Genomic DNA, 18406 nt, shown 5'->3' with positions numbered 1-18406 from the left:
CTCAGACTGCAGATGTTTGTGGGATAACAGCTCTGTTGGGACGGTGTTGAGTTTCAGACGGAAGAACGAGGGGAAATCCTGACCTCTCGCACTTCACGAAGGCGTTGGAGCCCACCTGAAGTTTTTGCGTGTTTCTTGATCCTTTCTTGGAAACATTAGCGTCCGCTACTGTACAAGAACCTGCACCTTTGAGGTCTTTGTACCGGTTTATCTAATAATCCACATTCGTGAAACAATGTAAACGTACTTTTTGTCTGTTTTTGTACTGGCGTGGAGCACAGTAGTGCTTCCTTCTCTGTGGGCTTCTGATCTCATATACAACAACAACAACAATAGAAGGATGTGGCTCCCATCCTGAAGACCTGAGAGTGTAGAACAAAATCTGAGTTTAGTCTCCGGGTTACCGTGTTTTAACATGGCTGTGTTTGTCATTGGAAGTGATTTATGTGGTGATATGTTGTGGTCACCTGCTGTGACATATTTCCATGTCAGTGCTGCAAAATTGTTCAACATCCTCCGGGTTTCACTGGCATGTTATGATCTGTTTACGCCTGTTACCGCATTTCACCTCCAAGGATTCTGGAGATACACGTCGCTTTTACATTTGCACTCCGGGCACTTGATGTTTTGAACTTCCTAGTGGTTCAGGATGGGATCTTTCGACAGGTGTGAGTGCAGCTGCTCTGAAGAGTTTTTTCAAGCAAAACGAAACCTGACAGGAGATGTTTCAGACTGTCAGCTTGCGTTCATCACGACCTTTTTTTTACTTTCTGTATTTGACTCATGCAAGTCCAGGGAAAGAGCAGAGAATTGTGGCCTTAATTGTACTTTTACAGGTTTTCTAAGATGTAATGCATATAAGGAGATGCGCTAGTTTAAGACATGTTAGGTTAGTAAAACGGGTTAGTACAACTTCAAGATATTGTTACATGTGAAATGATTTTCATGATCTTAAAAACCTTTTGATCCGTCAAGTCAAATAAAACAAAACGTATTTTTGTAATAAGAGAATTCAATATTATATTATCGACACAATTATATTTGTGTGGCAACACTTTACAATAAGGTGCTATTAGTTAACATCAGTAAATGCATTAGCTAACAATTAAAAAGTTTTCCAGCATTTATTAACCCTCGTTAATGTCAATGCAGTTATTCATGTTAGTTCATGGTGCGTTAACTAATGTTAACAGTGACAACATATGATTTAAATAATGTATTAGTAAATGCTGAAATTAACATGAATTAATGTTAATAAATGCTTTAGAAGTATTGTTCATTGTTAGTTCATGTTAGCTAATGCGTAAATGAATTGTTAACAAATAGCACCTTATTGTAAAGCGATACCGATAGGACCTGATCTAATTCATATTATTAATAAAATATTCTTGAAAATAATAAGAATAAGAATAACATGAATAACACCAAATGTGACCCTCTTTTTTTACTTGTGTGTATTATATCAAAAGTTCTGTCTTCATTTACTCGCCCTCGAGTCGAAATCTGTATACATTTATTTGTGCTGTTGAACACAGAGAAAGATATTTGGAAGAATGCTTGTAACCAAACAGTTCTTGGTCACCATTGACTACCTTAAAATGAAGTCATGACTCATGTTGTGATGTATTTCTGTACATTCACAGCGAAAGATTCAAAAGTTAAGAAACAGAGCCGTCCTCTCAACGCGCTGTCAGAGGAGCGTGAAGGAAGACAGACCTCTTTGTTTGGTCTTTCTTAACTGAAGCAAGCAGTCCAGAATCTGCAGATCATTAGAGTCAGAACGGAGGTCACACAGACGTGATGAAGAGCGTCGGCTCAGAGCTGATCATTACTGAAAGCCTCTTGTGTTAGTCATGATATTTTGCACCCATCATTAGCCGACAGCCTCAGCAGGCCGTCTGTCTTCCACCCGTCTAGACTTGACTGTAAGGACGACAGCAAACTTCTGCTTTTCCAGACTGCTGGACTGTTATTGCTTGTTGTGGGTGATTAAACAGGGCAGGAAATGATGGTGGCGGGTCAGGTTTCTGCCGCGTGGATGAATGGGTTTTTTTTCTGTTTGTGTAGTGCACTGTGAGGTCCTTGTTTCTGGTCAAAGGTCAGGCGCTTTTTCTCCCTTCGGCTGTTGACAAATGCCACTCACATGTGCAGCTACTGACGAACCTTCGGTCTTAATTTGTCAATTACATCAACAACCACAAACCTTTAACAGGGAGCTGTGGATTTTTTTTTTTTAACACACTGCAAAAAGGAATTTCTCGCTTAGTACTTCTTTAAATTAAAATACATTTACTTTAGATGCAAAAACGACTTCGTGTTATATCTTGTTTGCAGAAAAAATGAAACAATTATAAAAAATGAAGTGAGTTTATGCTTAAAATAAGGAAAAAATATCTTCCAGTGGGGTAAGAAAACTTAACTTGATTCAAAGGGAGAATACATTATTTTCCTACACCATTGGCAGATAATTTTTCTTGTTTTAAGTTGGGCTGTCAAATCCCTAAATGTGATTAATCGCATCCAGAATAAAAGTTTGTGTTTACATAATATATGTCTGTGCACTGTGCATGTTTATTTATAAACAGACATGTATATATGTTTAGTAAATACTTGGATGGATTAATTTATATTTACCAATAACTGAAGTTATGTTTATTAATTTTTATATAAAAATGTTTTCTTTAACATATGCATGTTTGCGTTTATAAATACAAAATTAATATGCAAAGTACACAGACAGATATTATGTAAACACAAACTTTTATTCTCGATGCGATTAATCGTTTGACAGCCCTATAGGTGAAAGCAATGTTGATACTTTTTTCAGAAAACAAGACTTAAAAGGAATGTTACGCAAAATATAAACATTCTAGCATTTTTCACTCATGTTTTTTTCACTGTATGTCAATCTTCCTTCTGTGGAACACAAAAGAAGATATTTTGAGAAATGTCTCAACGTTTTTGTGTTCATACAATGGAAGTCAATGGGGAAAATGTTGTTTTGTTATCAGCGTTCTTTAAAATATCTTCTTTTTTGTTCTACAATAGAAAGTCATACAAGTTTTGTGGAGATTAATTTTTGTGTTAACTATTCCCTTAATACCTTATTTTATTTCTAAAGTTAACAATCTTAATTTAAGAACTTTTAACTGTTTGTCCTGAAAAACCACAAAAATATGATACGAAAAACATTTTGTATTGTAAAGGAAAATGGCTTGTTTAATTATGTCCTAAGCGTTCTTTTACGAAACGAAGTCAAGAGTCTTGTCTAGCTGGGCTTTCAATTTCCTGTATTCTCAACAGCAGGTTTGGGAAGCTTTTCCGTAGTCAGGAAGCGCCAGGGTGGGGCCTAAAAGCTCTAGACTTTGTTTGCTTGCTGCACGGGCTTGTATTACCATCAAAGGAATCCGTATTTATGTGGTTTCATCGTCTGCAAAATCCAGTTATCAGTGAACCCCTTCAAAACGTTTTTCAGTCCCAGGTAATGTCTGTCTGTGCAGACAATATATTTCATATTTGTGATATACGGTTCTTCCGCATGTCCCCAGGACCACAGATGCTCAGTTTAAGCCCGTGTTTACTAACCTTTAAAGGTCTCCTCAGACGAGGACTTTCAACAAGTTGGTATGATTTATTAGGGTCTTCATGAAATGTCTGGAACATATTTTGCTTAAAAACGCTCAATGGCTGTGTAAACAAAACCCTTCTTGCCTCGTCAAAAACAGCTATGCTCACAGCAACCCGTTTTGGTGCATGTCTCTTTAAATGATAATGAGTTACAGCTAACCCCACCCCCCTTCTGTTCGGCGTGTCAACACAACACACGTGTAGTACTGCCATTGCAATGGTTTAGCTAAATGATATTTCCTGAATTCCTCTGCGGTTAGTTTCGTCTTAAACGTCTCAAATCATTCGTCCGGAGACAAAAAAATCAGTCACAGCAAACAGCGCATCCTAATGCGCTTACGTTGTGCGTGTATGCTTGCCTAAACTCCACGGAATCCACTGCAGATCTCAGCAGAATTACATGGATTTTAGCGCTTGTCATTGACAAGTTATAACATTACACACACAACGTGAGAGCTAGTTTGCTGTGACAGATTTTTCAGACTAAGCACGAATGATTTGAGATGTTTAAAACGAAACTAACCCCAGTGTTCGCCCCTGTTCATTAGCAAAACAAACAGCTTGCCACAGGCTAAACATATTAACGCACATAATGTATTAACATTCATACAGCTAAACTCCAAGTGTCCATCTGCACTTATATACAGTAAGTTTAACACTGGCTTTGAATGTTCTATTTAGCCTGTGACTGACTTAGCTCCCTTCGCTATCATATGCTAACGTTATCCTCCTATATATACGGTACATTTACGTCAATTCAGACTGTTGATAAATATCTCTTACATCGGCAGCTTTGTCTCGTTCAGTCGGTCTCGATCCCTCTTGAGGAACAACTTTGAAGCTAATCATGCTTGTACTGTACCAGGTTGAAAAAGCAGTCCGGTTTGAAGTGATTCGCGCAAACAAGCAGGTTTTTACTTATGGTTTCTGATGGATTTCCACTAAAAATAAAATAAATCCACTCCTGTCTCTTCCTAGGTTTGGACTCTGTGCAGCGACTACATTGCATGTTGTCCACAAACTTTAGCCATGGCGTCATGTACACCGCTGTCGCTTGTGAAAACAACAATGGCGGAGCGCGGTGGGTGGAACTGTGTAGATTAAGGGGCGGTAACATTATTATAAAATCCGCTTTGGACGTCACAATCAGAGCGAAATCTGAACGGCTCGGTTTCTCACATGCTTGCAGGGAAAGGCACACCAAAACAAACTTACTGGGTTTTTATTTTTCACATTTTCTGGGTTGCAAGATGCACCGGGGACCCGATTATAGCACTTAAACGCAGAAAAAGTGGGGTTTTCATCTGATGTCTCCTTTAACTCTTGACACTGAAAGATTTTAAACGCAACCGTGAGGAAGCCTGCAGCGATAACGGATTCCATCTTTGCTTATGAGGCATTTAGCTGTGATAAAATATTATTTATGTGTCTGCCGGGAGGTTTTTTGGCTACACAGACGTTATAATCGTCTCCGAGCTCCTGGCAGACGGATGAGAGGAGCGACAACCACACCTAGAAAAAATACAATCTTGCACGCACAGTACACGCTCTGCGACACGTACGGTGACATGAAGTAAGGTGTGCAAATATTCCTGTCAAATCTTTTCTCTGTTTGGGTGGTGATTTTACAGTCATTTACAAGGAGCGTGTCTTTCATAGCCCTCTAGCAAGCATGTTTGATTTAAAACTGTGGCAATTTGTTACCTTGTTAACGTGCATCTGGTTTTCGTCAGCGGCTTGTATAAACCGTACTGCTTATCGAGTTCTGCAAGCCAGATACGGAGTTGTTCAGCTGTGATCAAAGGAGGTTTCATTCAGGTTGGCTGCAGGTCGCCCGATGGGCTCAAGGGGAGAGCTCTCCCGCCGGGACTCTTGCATCGGGCGGTGTGGAAATCTCAGATGTTAACCTCAGGGCTTCTTATGTTTCTCTCACCGCAGGTTCACTCTTTAATGTGGAGAGACTGGTTTTTGAGAGGTTGTTTCTCATCGCAGCGTAATGTGCGCTTTCAAAGCCCAATCAAAGAGGTTTTGGCGACAGGTATCCACCGTAGGACCCGGGCAAGTTGAAACTTTGAAGATGAGAAGCTTCTCATGCGCACAACACCGGAAAGAAAAACAGTGGCGTGTATTTATAACAGCCTACTCAGCTGTCGATATGTGGGAACCGGTGTCTAACATTTTGCATGTTCTAGATGCTCTTGGTGTGTCTTGTGAAACAGGATGCACAGTTTTGCTAGTAACTCAGCTACAGTGAAACAGGTTACAAGTATCTTACACTAGTGTTTATTCCCACCCTCCTTTTGTGATCCATTGAGGTGGTGCTGTTATAATAACACCAGACATAAAGTTACTTGATCGACAAAGACAGCACACATAGCGGTGGGTTCTCTTAACATCTCTGCAACCTCTCTGCAACCTTTCTGCAACCTCTCTGTGACATTCGATTTGCATCATTTGATTTTTGTGTTTTGCGTTTTCATGCTTTTTCTGAATTCTTTAGAGTTTTGTAGCATTTAATAGTGTATATTAAACTATTATTATAGTATATTATTTAGACCCTTAGCAACTTTCTTGCAATGTACTATTGACAAGAAATATGCAAAGTCTTATTTGGTTACCCCACCCATATTTTAATGGAATAGGCCTTTCTTTGGATGTTTTCCTTAGGGTTTTGAAATGTTAAAAGCATTTCATTATTAAAATACAGTTTTTAGTCCGGTTTGCATCTCTTTTGCGAATCTGGCAGGAACTCAATCATTTTAGGGGCCTGTTCAGTTTAAGCCTTAGTGCTTATGTGCATGTTGATTCATATTTTTCTTACATTCTGTGGTTGAATCATGAATGTTAACTGGGGTTTCTGAGTGGTTTTTGTGTGGCATTTATGTTACGGTGTGTGTGGATCGAAGTGTGTTTGTGTGGCAGTGTCATGTGGCTATCGTTGTCTCTTTTCTCAGACAGATTCTCCTACCGTGTTCCCTAAGGTTTTCTTTTGGTTTGTGTATTGTGTATATGTGTATATGTGCATTGTGTACTAGTCGAATCAGGGCGATAACCTAACCTGAGAAATCGATCAGGGTGGAGTTTAAACTTCTACTCGCGGGATAAAGTGAAACACAACAGATTTAGGTTCCAGCACAGCTTAGATTTTTTCATGTGACTTGTGTGGGATCTCAAGCATTTCAGAGATGCTAAAAAGTTGTTGCAGACCTGCGATGATTACTGTGTTTTTTCATATATACAGTAGAGCTGAATACACCACAGACCTCCAGGAATTCTGGGTAGGGGAAATGTTGAAGACCTGGGTGGTATGCGTTTCAGTAAATCGTTTGTTGTGACCGTGTTCTTCGAATGGTATTCTTGGTCTTATTTGGAGATGACACAGACTTCTGTGGTCCAAACCTGGAATTTAAAAAGTAAATATTGTACCTTTAAAAAAGTTTGTAAGATCATATGTTGATCTTACAAAACATGACTGATTTATGGATCTTGTGGATGATCGTGTGTTTGATTTGAATGAGATTGATTTGAAATGAGATTGGACTCAATTTTTTTATTTGCTGCAAGCAGTTTTCTTGTGTTTGCTCTCTATTTGTGCAGATGTGAGGATGGCTGGGAATTTGATACAGTCCTACAAATTGTATAGTTAAATTTTAGTATGATGCTCTTCCAGCAGGACTGCTGCCAGGGGATTTTGGGTATTTGCTTGCTGGAAAAGCAAATCCAGCCGTTACAAAAAATAGAAACCACAGTTCTTAAAAAGCAAACGTCTCTTAAACAGTTTCACAAAGATGATGTTCTCACATTTACCTCCTTGAATTATGTTGTGATCATTTTGAGAGTTGTTTCTAAAGACATTTCTTCAGCATTCCAGACATCCAGCAGACGACAAGCTGGGTCACATGATGACCTCTGACCCCGGGGGGTGAATTGAGTGTTATAGAGAGGGTTAAATACCGGTGGTTTAAACAAAAGCTAGCACAAATCTAGCCTGAATTCATGAATGCGTATTAATGTCAATATCTTCACTGTTGTCTTCAGATTCAGAGAACTTTTCATGAACTTGATTCTTTTGTATTTTTGCATTACAGCAAAACAGCCTTTCCTTATATTGAATATGTGGAGACATAACATTTAGGATTTATAGTATTGGTCATAAACTGCTCTTTATTTTGTTTTTTAGGGTGCCGGACAGGACAAACTTGGCATTTACGTCAAGTCCGTTGTGAAAGGAGGCGCAGCAGAGATGGTAAGTTTAGAATTTAAAATATATATACAATTATAAATAATTTTCGGTTTTGTATATAGCAATTCCAAACTTTGGCTCTGTGTTTGATTTTGTCATGTTTATAAATATAAAGGATGGACGTCTGGCAGCCGGTGATCAGTTGCTCAGCGTGGACGGGCGAAGTCTGGTTGGCCTGTCACAGGAAAGGTAGTTTTACACTAAAATCTTCAGTAATGACACGTGTAGAATGGTATTTTAAATCATCTGAAAAGGACTTAAAGGTAAATCATACAATATCCGGCTGTGCCGAGAACAACAAAGCTAAAGTTAAATAAACATGAGGATTGCACACTAAGACCATTTCATTACACTGCGTGAACAAGGACGGTCTTATAACACTCATTTAGGTCGAGTAAAAACAAAAAACGTCCATTAAAGTGGCTTTTCTTGGCCTTTAGTGGTTTGTCCTGAAATGATCAACAAATCCACTCTTGGATTCAGAAAGTAAAGCTAATAAATAGTTCAGTATACTCTGTACAAAGCTGTTTTGGGTTTTTCAAAGTCACGCTCTCAACTCACTTTTATTGTCACATCACCACGTGTGGTGAGTGAAAGTCTTGGATATACGAAAAACTGCAAAGTTTGTTCGGAGCTCGCAACACAGCTGCCATGCTCGGCGCCATCTTGGATTCAACTGGTGTTTCTGTCAGCAAAATAGTTTTGATGTATTATGGGTTTAGCTTTGAAATGTAGAGCAATTGATGAAAGTTTTAAATCTGTGGATTTGTGTTAAATGAGATGCATATGGCCCATTATGTTTTTATGACTGTGAATGGGTAAAGCTTGAGTTGCCATTAGGATTCGTTCCAACGTTGGTTTCTTTGGTCGCTTTCTTTATAGTTAGCTCATGTCAAATTCGTGATTTCCAAACGGTTTTGTGGCGTATTGAAGAATTTGTCTCTTTAAATGACTCCCAAGGCATTGTGGGATTGCGCAATTAAACTCAAGTATTGTTCAGCCGTGTCATTTTCAATGTCAGTTTCTTTACAATGCAGGTAATTATGTAAATGTAACGATTTTATGTAGCTTAAATAAAACGTTACATATATTTGTGGTGTTTTTTATTCTAAACAAATAGGTGGTTTCTTTACATTGCCCTCTAAATGTGAAATGTATTCATCACAGTAGTGTGTATTATGCATGTGTGACATTTTCTCATGAGACATTCTGTGTCTTTATAGGGCGGCCGAATTGATGACACGAACCGGCTCGGTCGTAACGCTCGAGGTGGCCAAACAGGGAGCCATTTACCACGGGCTGGCCACGCTCCTCAGCCAGCCGTCCCCCATGATGCAGCGCGGTAAGCTCGCCACACGACTGCAACGCGAACTCTTTTTAAACCCCTAACAAGCTCACGTGTGGGAGCTGAAAAATATCAGTGTCTGCCGCACAGCATTCTACCTTACAGAAGTGGAAATGTGACTGATCTGGCGCCCTACTCGCTCATCAAACTGTTGCCTAAATCAAACTGCTTTGGACACACGTCTGTAGTGTGCTGTATGTCTTATGTTACTGATTTGGGGCAGACAGTTGGGTTCAGATCAGACTTTAGGTGCTTCTTCAGTACTGCATTTAGTCTCATGTAAGCCTCCTTCTCGTCTCATCAGCTTCAGACCGTGGACGTGGTGACAAAGGGAAGGCGAGACCAAAGAGCGAGGGCTTTGAACTGTACAACAACTCTGTGCAAAACGGTTCGCCGGAGAGCCCTCAGGACACGTGGGACACTTACCCTGAACCAAAGAAGGAGGACCGCTTACTGAAGAACCGCGCAGATCACCGATCCAGCCCCAATGTTGCCAGTGAGTTAAGCCATTTTATGAACAAGTAGCATTTCATTGTGGCTTTTTTTAAAGAACTGACTTCAAATCTGGATGAGTTTCATTTGTTGTAATGATCATCTAGATATTTTGAAGATCAATATTACAACTGTTTCTTGTAATATAGTGCATTAGTCATGTGGACTATGATTTTGATCCGTTGCCATTTTAAAGCTTAACAGAGATGGTTGCTATGAACTTCATTTATTGACCTTTGCTTTTAAAAAAAAGTTTGACTGATTTCCTAAACAATACTTGGTTTGGATGGCATGTAACTAAATAGTAACTAAATAAGTAATGCTTTTCATGTTTGCTTGAACTGTTTCTTTAACATGTACTTTTACTCCAAAGACCAGGCACAGAGTCCAGGTGGAAAGCCTGTTTACCCAGGAGCACCAGGAAAGATCACGTCGGTCTCGACGGGGAACCTTTGTCCTGATGTACGTAGACACAATCACCAGCACCTCTCCTCATTAAAATCTCTAAGCATCATAAATCTGGCACCAAATTAAAGACATCAGTTGAACGACAGCAGCTTAATGCTATCGGTCATCCAAGATTCAAAAGCTTGCCGGTTTCAGTCATAAACTCACAAACGTGGTTTTGTCTGTAGCTTCACAGTATTTTCTGTAGGGAACAGTCTTTGGGAAACCAGATTTGTGACTGTTTCTTGTCTTGATGTAATTAATCCAAAACCATGTCTGTAACCACAAGCTCTGATTGGTTAATCACCCTTTCATTCCTCTTGAGATGAATGCACATTCATGCTAACTCTCACACTGCCCTCATTATACAATAGTTTCCATGAGCACGATTAGAAAAGTCTGTGAACATTAATATACTGACTCATCTGTCGTTACTCTGCGTGTCCGACAGGAGGAGCCGTCACCACCCCGTCCAGAGGCGTATCCGATTCCAACTCAGACGTACCCGAGAGAATATTTCACATTTCCAGCTTCTAAATCTCAGGACAGGATGGGCCCTGGTCAGCCCTGGCAAAATAATGAACCAGAGCCTCTTCCCCCAATGGACAACCACACTAACAACAGCGTGTATATGCAGGTTAGTCTTCGGTTATACGTTTGTAAGAGATTGAATACGACTGCTGTGCGAAGGCATGGTGCCACATTGTCTTCTAATATAATGTATATTATTTTAAGAAATTAGACACAGTAACCAGCATACTTTGCTTGTCCTTTGTATCCAAACAACACGAATGTTATCTTGATATTGTGTTATTAAGCTACGAGGTAAATCTCACTGTTATCATGTTGTGCTCCGCTAGCGGGTGGCGCGATCTCAAGAGGAGCTCTGCGACGTGCCAGCGGGATATCCTGGCGAACGTCTGCGTCAGGAAGATCTAATGCACCTGCAGCACCGCGAGGTCGAGTACAGAGGAGGCGGCGAGCACTGGAACCACCAGGTGTCATCCTCCGTGGAGTCCAGCACCTCCAGCCAGGAGCACCTCAACTTCTCGTCGTCCTCCGGTTCCAGAAGCCAAGGGAACCACAAGAGCGGCCCCGGTCGCTGGAAGACCCCGATCGCTCCCCATTCTGGCCCCGTGGGGGTCTCTCAACCCTCCCGAGCAGACCTCCCGCCTCCCCCTCCTCCTCCACCCGCACACTATGACTTCGAGCCGCAGGCCGATCTGCCTCTCCCGCCCCCTCCTGCCGTCATGCAGCAGCAAGCAGCGGCCGCCGCGGCCGACCGCAAGAAACGGGAGGAGCAGCAGCGCTGGTATGAAAAAGAAAAGGCACGGCTTGAAGAGGAACGAGAGAGGAAGAGAAGAGACCAGGAGAGGAAGTTGGTGCAGGTCCGCAACCCCAGCGTCTCTGGACCCATCACACACAACAACCAGCACAACAACCTACCGCCTCCCCCGCAACACCAACAGATGCCCCCGCCTCCCGTGCCGGGACAGGTTCCCCAAGCGTACCAGCCGCCCCAAGCGTACCAGCCGCCCCAACCGCAGCCACCGGCTCGTCCTGATAAGCTTTCCAGCCTCCCTCGGCAGCCACCGCAACCCCAGGACACGGTAATCCGGGACCTCATGCCCCAGCAGCAGCCACGCACCATCGAGCGACGCGACCTGCAGTACATCACTATCAGTAAAGAAGAGCTGAGCGCCAGCGACAGCCTGTCGCCCGACCCCTGGAAGCGGGACGCACGCGAGAAACTCGAAAAACAGCAGCAGCTTCACATCGTAGACCTGCTGGATAAGGAGATCCAGGAGCTGCAGGCCAAACCCGAGCGCACGGCGGAGGAGAGCGACCGGTTGCGTAAACTCATGCTGGAGTGGCAGTTCCAGAAGAGACTGCAGGAGTCCAAGCAGAACGAGGAGGATGAGGAGGAAGAGGATGATGAAGATGTAGACACAACGCTGATAATGCAGAGACTGGAAGCGGAGAAGAGAGCACGGGTGAGGAAATGGATTTAAGCTTTGTATGATGTTTATCCTAATACAACATTATTTTTTAAAATGAAATAATTGTCTCCACCTCCGAAACTATTTTTCACATCTGACGTCTTTGCGCTTAGATGTGAGCTGAACAAGTGATTTTAATATAGAACAAAATAGATGTACATGCATGGTGTCAGTTCCCGATGGATACAGTCACGGCTACATGTACATCACTTTACCGTAGTGACAGTTAGATTACAAACTAAATTTTATGCCAGAGGCAGCTTGATGGATGTTATCATTGAGTAATTCCCCCCAGTCTTATAATCTATTTAACATTAGTTTTTTTGCCAGTGAAAATGAAGAATAGAAGGTTTTCTACTGTACTTGCAAATATATTTTCTCACAGTTTAAGCTGTTTTAAAGGAACAGTTCACCCAAAAATTAGCATTCATGTACTTGCCCTCGAGTTGTTTCAAATCTGTATGAATGTCTTTGTTCTGATGAACACAGAAAAAGATATTTGGGAGAATGCTTGTAGCCTAACACGTCTTGGCCAACATTGACTACCATAGTAGGAAAAATTACAGTGATAATTAAAAGTGCCCCAGAACGGTTTGCTTTCCTACATTCTTCAAAATATCTTCTTTTGAACAAAGAAGTTTCTTAAGCAGTTTTTCCTACTATGGTAGTCAATGGTGGCCAAGAACTGTTTGGTTGCAAGCATTCTTCCAAATATCTTTCTCTGTGTTCATCAGAACAAAGAAATGTATACAGATTTGTAAGACTCGAAGGTGAGTAAATGCGAGTGAGAGTTTTTATTTTTGGGTGAACTGTTCCTTTTAAGAGGTTTATGTGTGTGTTGATTGAAAAAGATGGTGGTTTATTTGTGACTTTCTCAGCTAACCTTGAATTCCTTGCATTAGTCTCGCCGTTACAGTGAATGTTTTTCCATGTGCTACTGCAACACGCCTTATGTCATTGCTTTTCCATGCCGCACGGCTGACGCCGAATTCGCCACGCTGATGGATGGGAGTGGAGGAACGGGGCTTTCTGATGCCAAGCACTGGACACGCCTCCAATGCTTGACCCAGCATCAACCTGCCCGGTCCGGATCAATGCATCTCTCCTGAGCTCATCTCTCATATTTTAATATTCATTAAGTCATGAGAACATGACCTATAACCAGGATTATTTGAGACGAATCATACTAACATGATTTCTAACCGAACATGATCATCTATGATTTCCATGCGATGACTTTCTGACACGTTAAGCCTTGTGTCTGACCAGAGATGATTCACGGAGGAGAATCAGGACGCTTTAAAACCAGAACTGGGCGATATAGCTAAAACAACCTCTGCCTTTTTGGATTTATTACGTAAAGAATAATATTTAGTGTATATCATGAATGTTGGCTATATCATCCAGTCTTCATTGCTTTTTGAGTTCAGTGCGGGCGTTCATGCTCTCGGCTGATGTGTGTATGTGTGGCTTTTTTACAAACGACTTGTTAAATCGACGTCACAAAGACTTTCAATGCCAACACACACACACACCAGCCCTCCTACTAACGCTGTAATTGTTGTCACGTGCAACAAGCTGATATACATTCAAATGTGCGTAGTTCACTGCCGGAACCGACAGCTGATGTCCCGACATCTTTGAGGAGTCGGCAGGTCGAGCCGTCTGAGGGAAAATGGAAAATTTGGTTTGTGCTTGGGGAGGTGGGGCAGGCGGGATAACGGGGGAATTTATTACTATTGCGTGAGCATTATTCCAGTTCCATGCGAGTGTTTGTGGAAGGGAAGTGGCCCGATGGTGCTAATCAGACCAATACTGCCTTGGAATGTTTCTGGCAGCATGTCGCCGCGTCCCAGCCCACAGCGCCAGTGTTTTAGTTTTTTTCTTTAATCTTCTCTATACCCCTCCTTTATTTCTTACTTGATTTATTCTCTCTCTCTCCCCCACCCACTTGGTTGGTCTTTATGGTTTCTTTGTCTCCTGCAGCAGACTGCTGTACCAGCAATCTCTGTTCTAGACTTGGTATGTTCTTTACGCTCTTTAACTCTCTTCCTGTTTCGGCTCCACCTGTGTCTCCTCTTGTTCACTAATCCCCCTCTTCATTGGAGAGATGTGACACTTTTTCAAGCGGGGGACGCCATCATGGGGAATCCATCTTGGGATGTTCATTTGTTGAAGTGTACGTGCTTCGCTCGAAAACTGCTGCTTTGAAACAATGTCTACAAATCAGCCTAATGCATCCGGAAAGAAAAGCAACTCGTCTAGGGAACGTTTGGTTCGGCACATTAAATACAGTTCTCCAGAAGTAAATATTCCGTCATGATTTATTCACCCGTATGTCATGAAAAACCTGTGTGTGACTGTTTCTTCTGTGGAACACAAAAGAAGATATTTTGAGAAATGTCTCGGTGGTTTGTGTCTATGCAATGGAAGTCAAGTTGTTTAGTTGCCAATGTTCTTCAAAAAATCTTTTTTTTTGTGTTCTGCAGAAGAAAGAAAGTCATACATGTTCGAAATGAGTAAATGATGAAAGAATTTTCTGTTTTTGGCGAACTGTCCCATTAAAGCTCAAGTACGTAACATCTATCCCACTAGCATCAACCAACAGTTGAATAAAAAGTACAAGTTTTTGTCCCCTTCAGCTTTGAAGTCTAGTGCACACTACAATCTTACTAGTCAGCCGTGGAAAAAAATTAAAAGAACATTTCAAAATTATTTACTATTATAGGTATGTGTTTAGGTAAAATTATCATTTTTGTTTTATTCTGTGAACTACTAACAATATTTCTCCCAAATTTCAAATAAAAAGTATTGTTTCTATTTGCTTTTATTAGAAAATGAAAACTGGAGAAACAGGTCAAAATAGCAGAAATGTGCTCTGTATTTTTTCAGACCTCAAATACTTCAAAGAAAAAGTTCATATTCACTTCTAAGCGTTACAACAGTAATATTTGTACATGTATTTGGGAAAAGTTTAAAATATTTTTTCATGTGATTTTTATCACAGTTTTCATGCGTCTTATCATGCTGTCAGTGTTTCACATTGCTGTTGGATGACTTTGTCACTCCTCGCACCATGTGCCCATCGCTTATTAGCAGCTCTTCTAGTGTGCACACTTACGAGAGACACTATCAAGTTTGAGAGCACAAAAAATGTAAGATTAAAGAGCGCGAGTGGAGGGTGGGGCTGTGGGAAGCGGGAGCCGCGGTTCCTAAACCATCGTCTCATCCACTTTTTTTGGCTTTTATCCTTTTTGTGCGAATCATGCAAGAAGGCGAGCCATCGTTTGTTTGTTTACATGTTTGTTTACTTTGTGCAAAATTTAATGCAAATTTTTGGTGAAGTTTGGAGCATTGTTTTGATAGCGGCATTTTATTTAGACTTTTTGGGGGAAACGAATCTATCGATGAATGACTTGCCGTTTGGTTTTCTCTGTATGTTAACTTATGCAAACATTTTTAACGAAAAAATCTGCATCTAAATGTGTGCAGAGCAACAGTAGTGTGCATTAGTCTTACGAATGAACCAGAAATGTTTTGAAACCCACTAAATGAATTCCCGTGAAAGCGTTTTTTTAGGTTCCTCAGAGTCCAGTTGAACTCTGCTGGTTTCTGCAGTCGTTGTTTCAGCGCAGTTTCACATTCACGAGCGGGTCGGCGCATGCTTTTCCCCACCCGTCTCTCCGGCCCAGAGCTTGCCTGCATGCGCGGGTCTCATGAACGTGCCATCATTATTCCCGTCTCTGTGCTCCATTCATCGCTGCTCTGTCTGTGTGTGTCGACTCTGGCGCTTTGTCATTCATGGCTTTCTCTGCCGGGTGTTTTCTCTTCCCTGTCCAAACTACCAGATTCTTCCGTCCTGTTTAGGACGGAAAGATGTGTTTTCCGTTTGGTGCTGAGCATTTAAAACGTGTTGTGTGTAAAACGTGAGGTGTTTGGATTTCAAAATGGTTTTCTGTGGATGTGCGGATACGCTGCAGTTGTCAGTAAGTTTTGCATGCTACTGTATTTGTGCATGTCGTTCGTAATTTTGTGCTGTACACAATGTCACTCACTCGACACGACATTCAATACAGTCCAGCTATCTTACCAACGTATTGATAACGAAATGAAACCCTTATTGTTGAGTATTGTAAAATCGTTTGTCTAGGTTACATTTTGTTTAAGGCTTGAGATGAAATCATTTAAATGGTAGACATCAGAATGCGTCTTATACATCATGTCCGAGGCCTGGCGCTTTACACTAAACTCATGTATGTATCGTACACCTGCTCAGCTACAGGACGAGGAGCGCAGACGGAAACAACAGCTGGAGGAGATCCGCAAGCGTGAGGCGGAAGAACGAGCCAAACAGGAGGAAGAGAGACGCTGGCGAGAGGAAGAGAGAGCCAGACGAGAAACCGACGAGAAGGTACTGTGATCCAAACGGACCAGCGACAACTAGGAACTTTCTTATACTGTATGTAGTTGCATGTGTACGTTTATACAATATGGTTTCGAAGACAAATGACATAGCGTTTCTGTGCAGTGGATATGACAATGAAATTCCCTCATTTATAACTGCATGCGCAGATGGGAAGCAGATTATCACTGTCATGGAGCTTTTTCTTAAGAAAGTCGCCACATTAGCAGATTGGGTTAATGACCCCGATGTGTAATCTTGCTTTTGATTAGTCGGGATAATTCAAGTTTAGCTCCAAGAACTCGGTGGTATGTCTCTGTTTTGTTCGGGGCGGATACTTTGAAGTTTGACACGTACACAAGAAAGAGGCAGATGTGGTCGCATGTGTGGGTCTTTGCTAGTGTTGAATTTGCCAAGTAGGCGTCTGGGTTCCATACGGACGCTTCCTTACGATCTTTGTAAGTTGATGTGATTTGAGAAACCAGCTGATGTGTAACACGTCAAGCTGTACGAAATCATAACAGTAACGGTAAAATCATGTCTATCTGTATATACAGTTTATTTATTGTATCTACTTCCTGTCTGTGAATAATATAATAGATAGCTGGTGTTAAAGCTGCAATCTGTAACTTTTGCCATCTGTTTGGAACGTAAAAGTGACATTTTTGTGTTCAAGTGTCAATTGACGTCAGTTTCCAAAATCTGACCTGACAGCTGTAATTATAAATCATTATTATGAAGTTACCAAAAGTACCGAAAAGTTACAGATTGTATCTTTTAATCTCTTATAAACAAACAAACTGTAAATGCAAATAATAATATTGATAAACGCAGTCCTCAGTTTCTCCGATGATTTCAGAGTTTGAATGCGTTTTGTTAACTTCAAGACGTTAATTTAACGTCTGTTTAACGCCCAACGTTACTTTTTCCACAATTCTGGAATGCCTCTGCCAGAACTTACCAGTGGTCTGAATTCACATTCCCCCTTTAAACAGTGACCAAATCATCGTCTCCGTATGTGACCATTCCTTTTTATTTGCGTCTGTATCCGTGCGTCATTTTCAGACCGCTGGTAATTTTAGCGCCCAGTTGCGATGTCCAACTGCATGTCTTCACAACATCCCGTTTATTGTGTTTGTGATGTATCCCCACCCCTTTAAAGAACTGCATGAGATCACGTCAGATTTTTTTCACACGACCCAGCGTTTTGTTGGAAGGCCATTGCCATTCCATACAACATTGCTTGCTATTGGAAATAGGCCCGCTTTGGTTTCGCGGAGACTGTCCCAGATTGAACTCGCTCATCTGTGTTTGCCTCCAAGGGACATTTCCACCGCACGCTAACCCAGGGGTTCAATGCAGTAGAGACCAGAGGAGCCTCTGGGTGTTTCTTCCAGAGCAAAACCACCAAAATGCCAGACAGACCTTAAATGGGAACTTGTAAGAGAATTGTATACTCCAGTCCTTTTATTCCAGTTAGAACCGGACCCATCTGTCAGTTGTAGCCAGCAGTAACATGTACGTTTGTGGCGCCACCTGGTGGGCGCTACAAGACAGTACATGTTAGGATTAGTTAAAGGGATAGTTCACAAAAAAAAAATCATCACTGTGTCATTCAAAACCTGTATGTGACTCTTTTTTTTGTGGAACACAATAGAAGATATTTTGAGAAATATGGTTTTCCGCCCATACTATGGAAGTCAATCGGGGTCAAAGTGGTTTGGTTCCCAACCTTCTTCAAAACATCTTCTTTTGTCTTCTGCAAAAGTCATACAAGTTTGGACTGACGAGAGATCACATTTTTAGGTGCGCTATCCCTTTAACTCACTCAAAAGCATGATATTACATCA

At 41.4% G+C, this 18406-nt stretch overlaps 1 protein-coding gene across 19 annotated transcripts in view; it reads left to right on the top strand.

The window, feature by feature from the left end:
* Nucleotides 1-18406, top strand: part of afdna (afadin, adherens junction formation factor a) — a 98595-nt gene that overhangs the window by 73236 nt on the left and 6953 nt on the right. For 9 of the 19 annotated variants that reach the window (XM_057353629.1, XM_057353634.1, XM_057353633.1 and 6 more), the window contains 9 exons: nucleotides 7808-7873; nucleotides 7986-8059; nucleotides 9094-9212; nucleotides 9520-9711; nucleotides 10081-10169; nucleotides 10606-10791; nucleotides 11015-12148; nucleotides 14141-14176; nucleotides 16431-16565. In XM_057353629.1, coding sequence (XP_057209612.1) covers nucleotides 7808-7873; nucleotides 7986-8059; nucleotides 9094-9212; nucleotides 9520-9711; nucleotides 10081-10169; nucleotides 10606-10791; nucleotides 11015-12148; nucleotides 14141-14176; nucleotides 16431-16565 — 2031 coding nt within the window. Of the gene's footprint in view, nucleotides 1-7807; nucleotides 7874-7985; nucleotides 8060-9093; nucleotides 9213-9519; nucleotides 9712-10080; nucleotides 10170-10605; nucleotides 10792-11014; nucleotides 12149-14140; nucleotides 14177-16430; nucleotides 16575-18406 lie in introns of those variants that run through there. The other 10 variants (XM_057353646.1, XM_057353642.1, XM_057353641.1 and 7 more) reach the window with 3 other exon arrangements.

Source organism: Triplophysa rosa, linkage group LG15 (genome assembly GCF_024868665.1).
Source record: "Triplophysa rosa linkage group LG15, Trosa_1v2, whole genome shotgun sequence".
Taxonomy (NCBI): Eukaryota; Metazoa; Chordata; class Actinopteri; order Cypriniformes; family Nemacheilidae; genus Triplophysa; species Triplophysa rosa.
The sequence above is the reverse complement of the archived record's forward strand: the minus strand, read 5'-3'. Positions and strand labels throughout refer to the sequence as shown.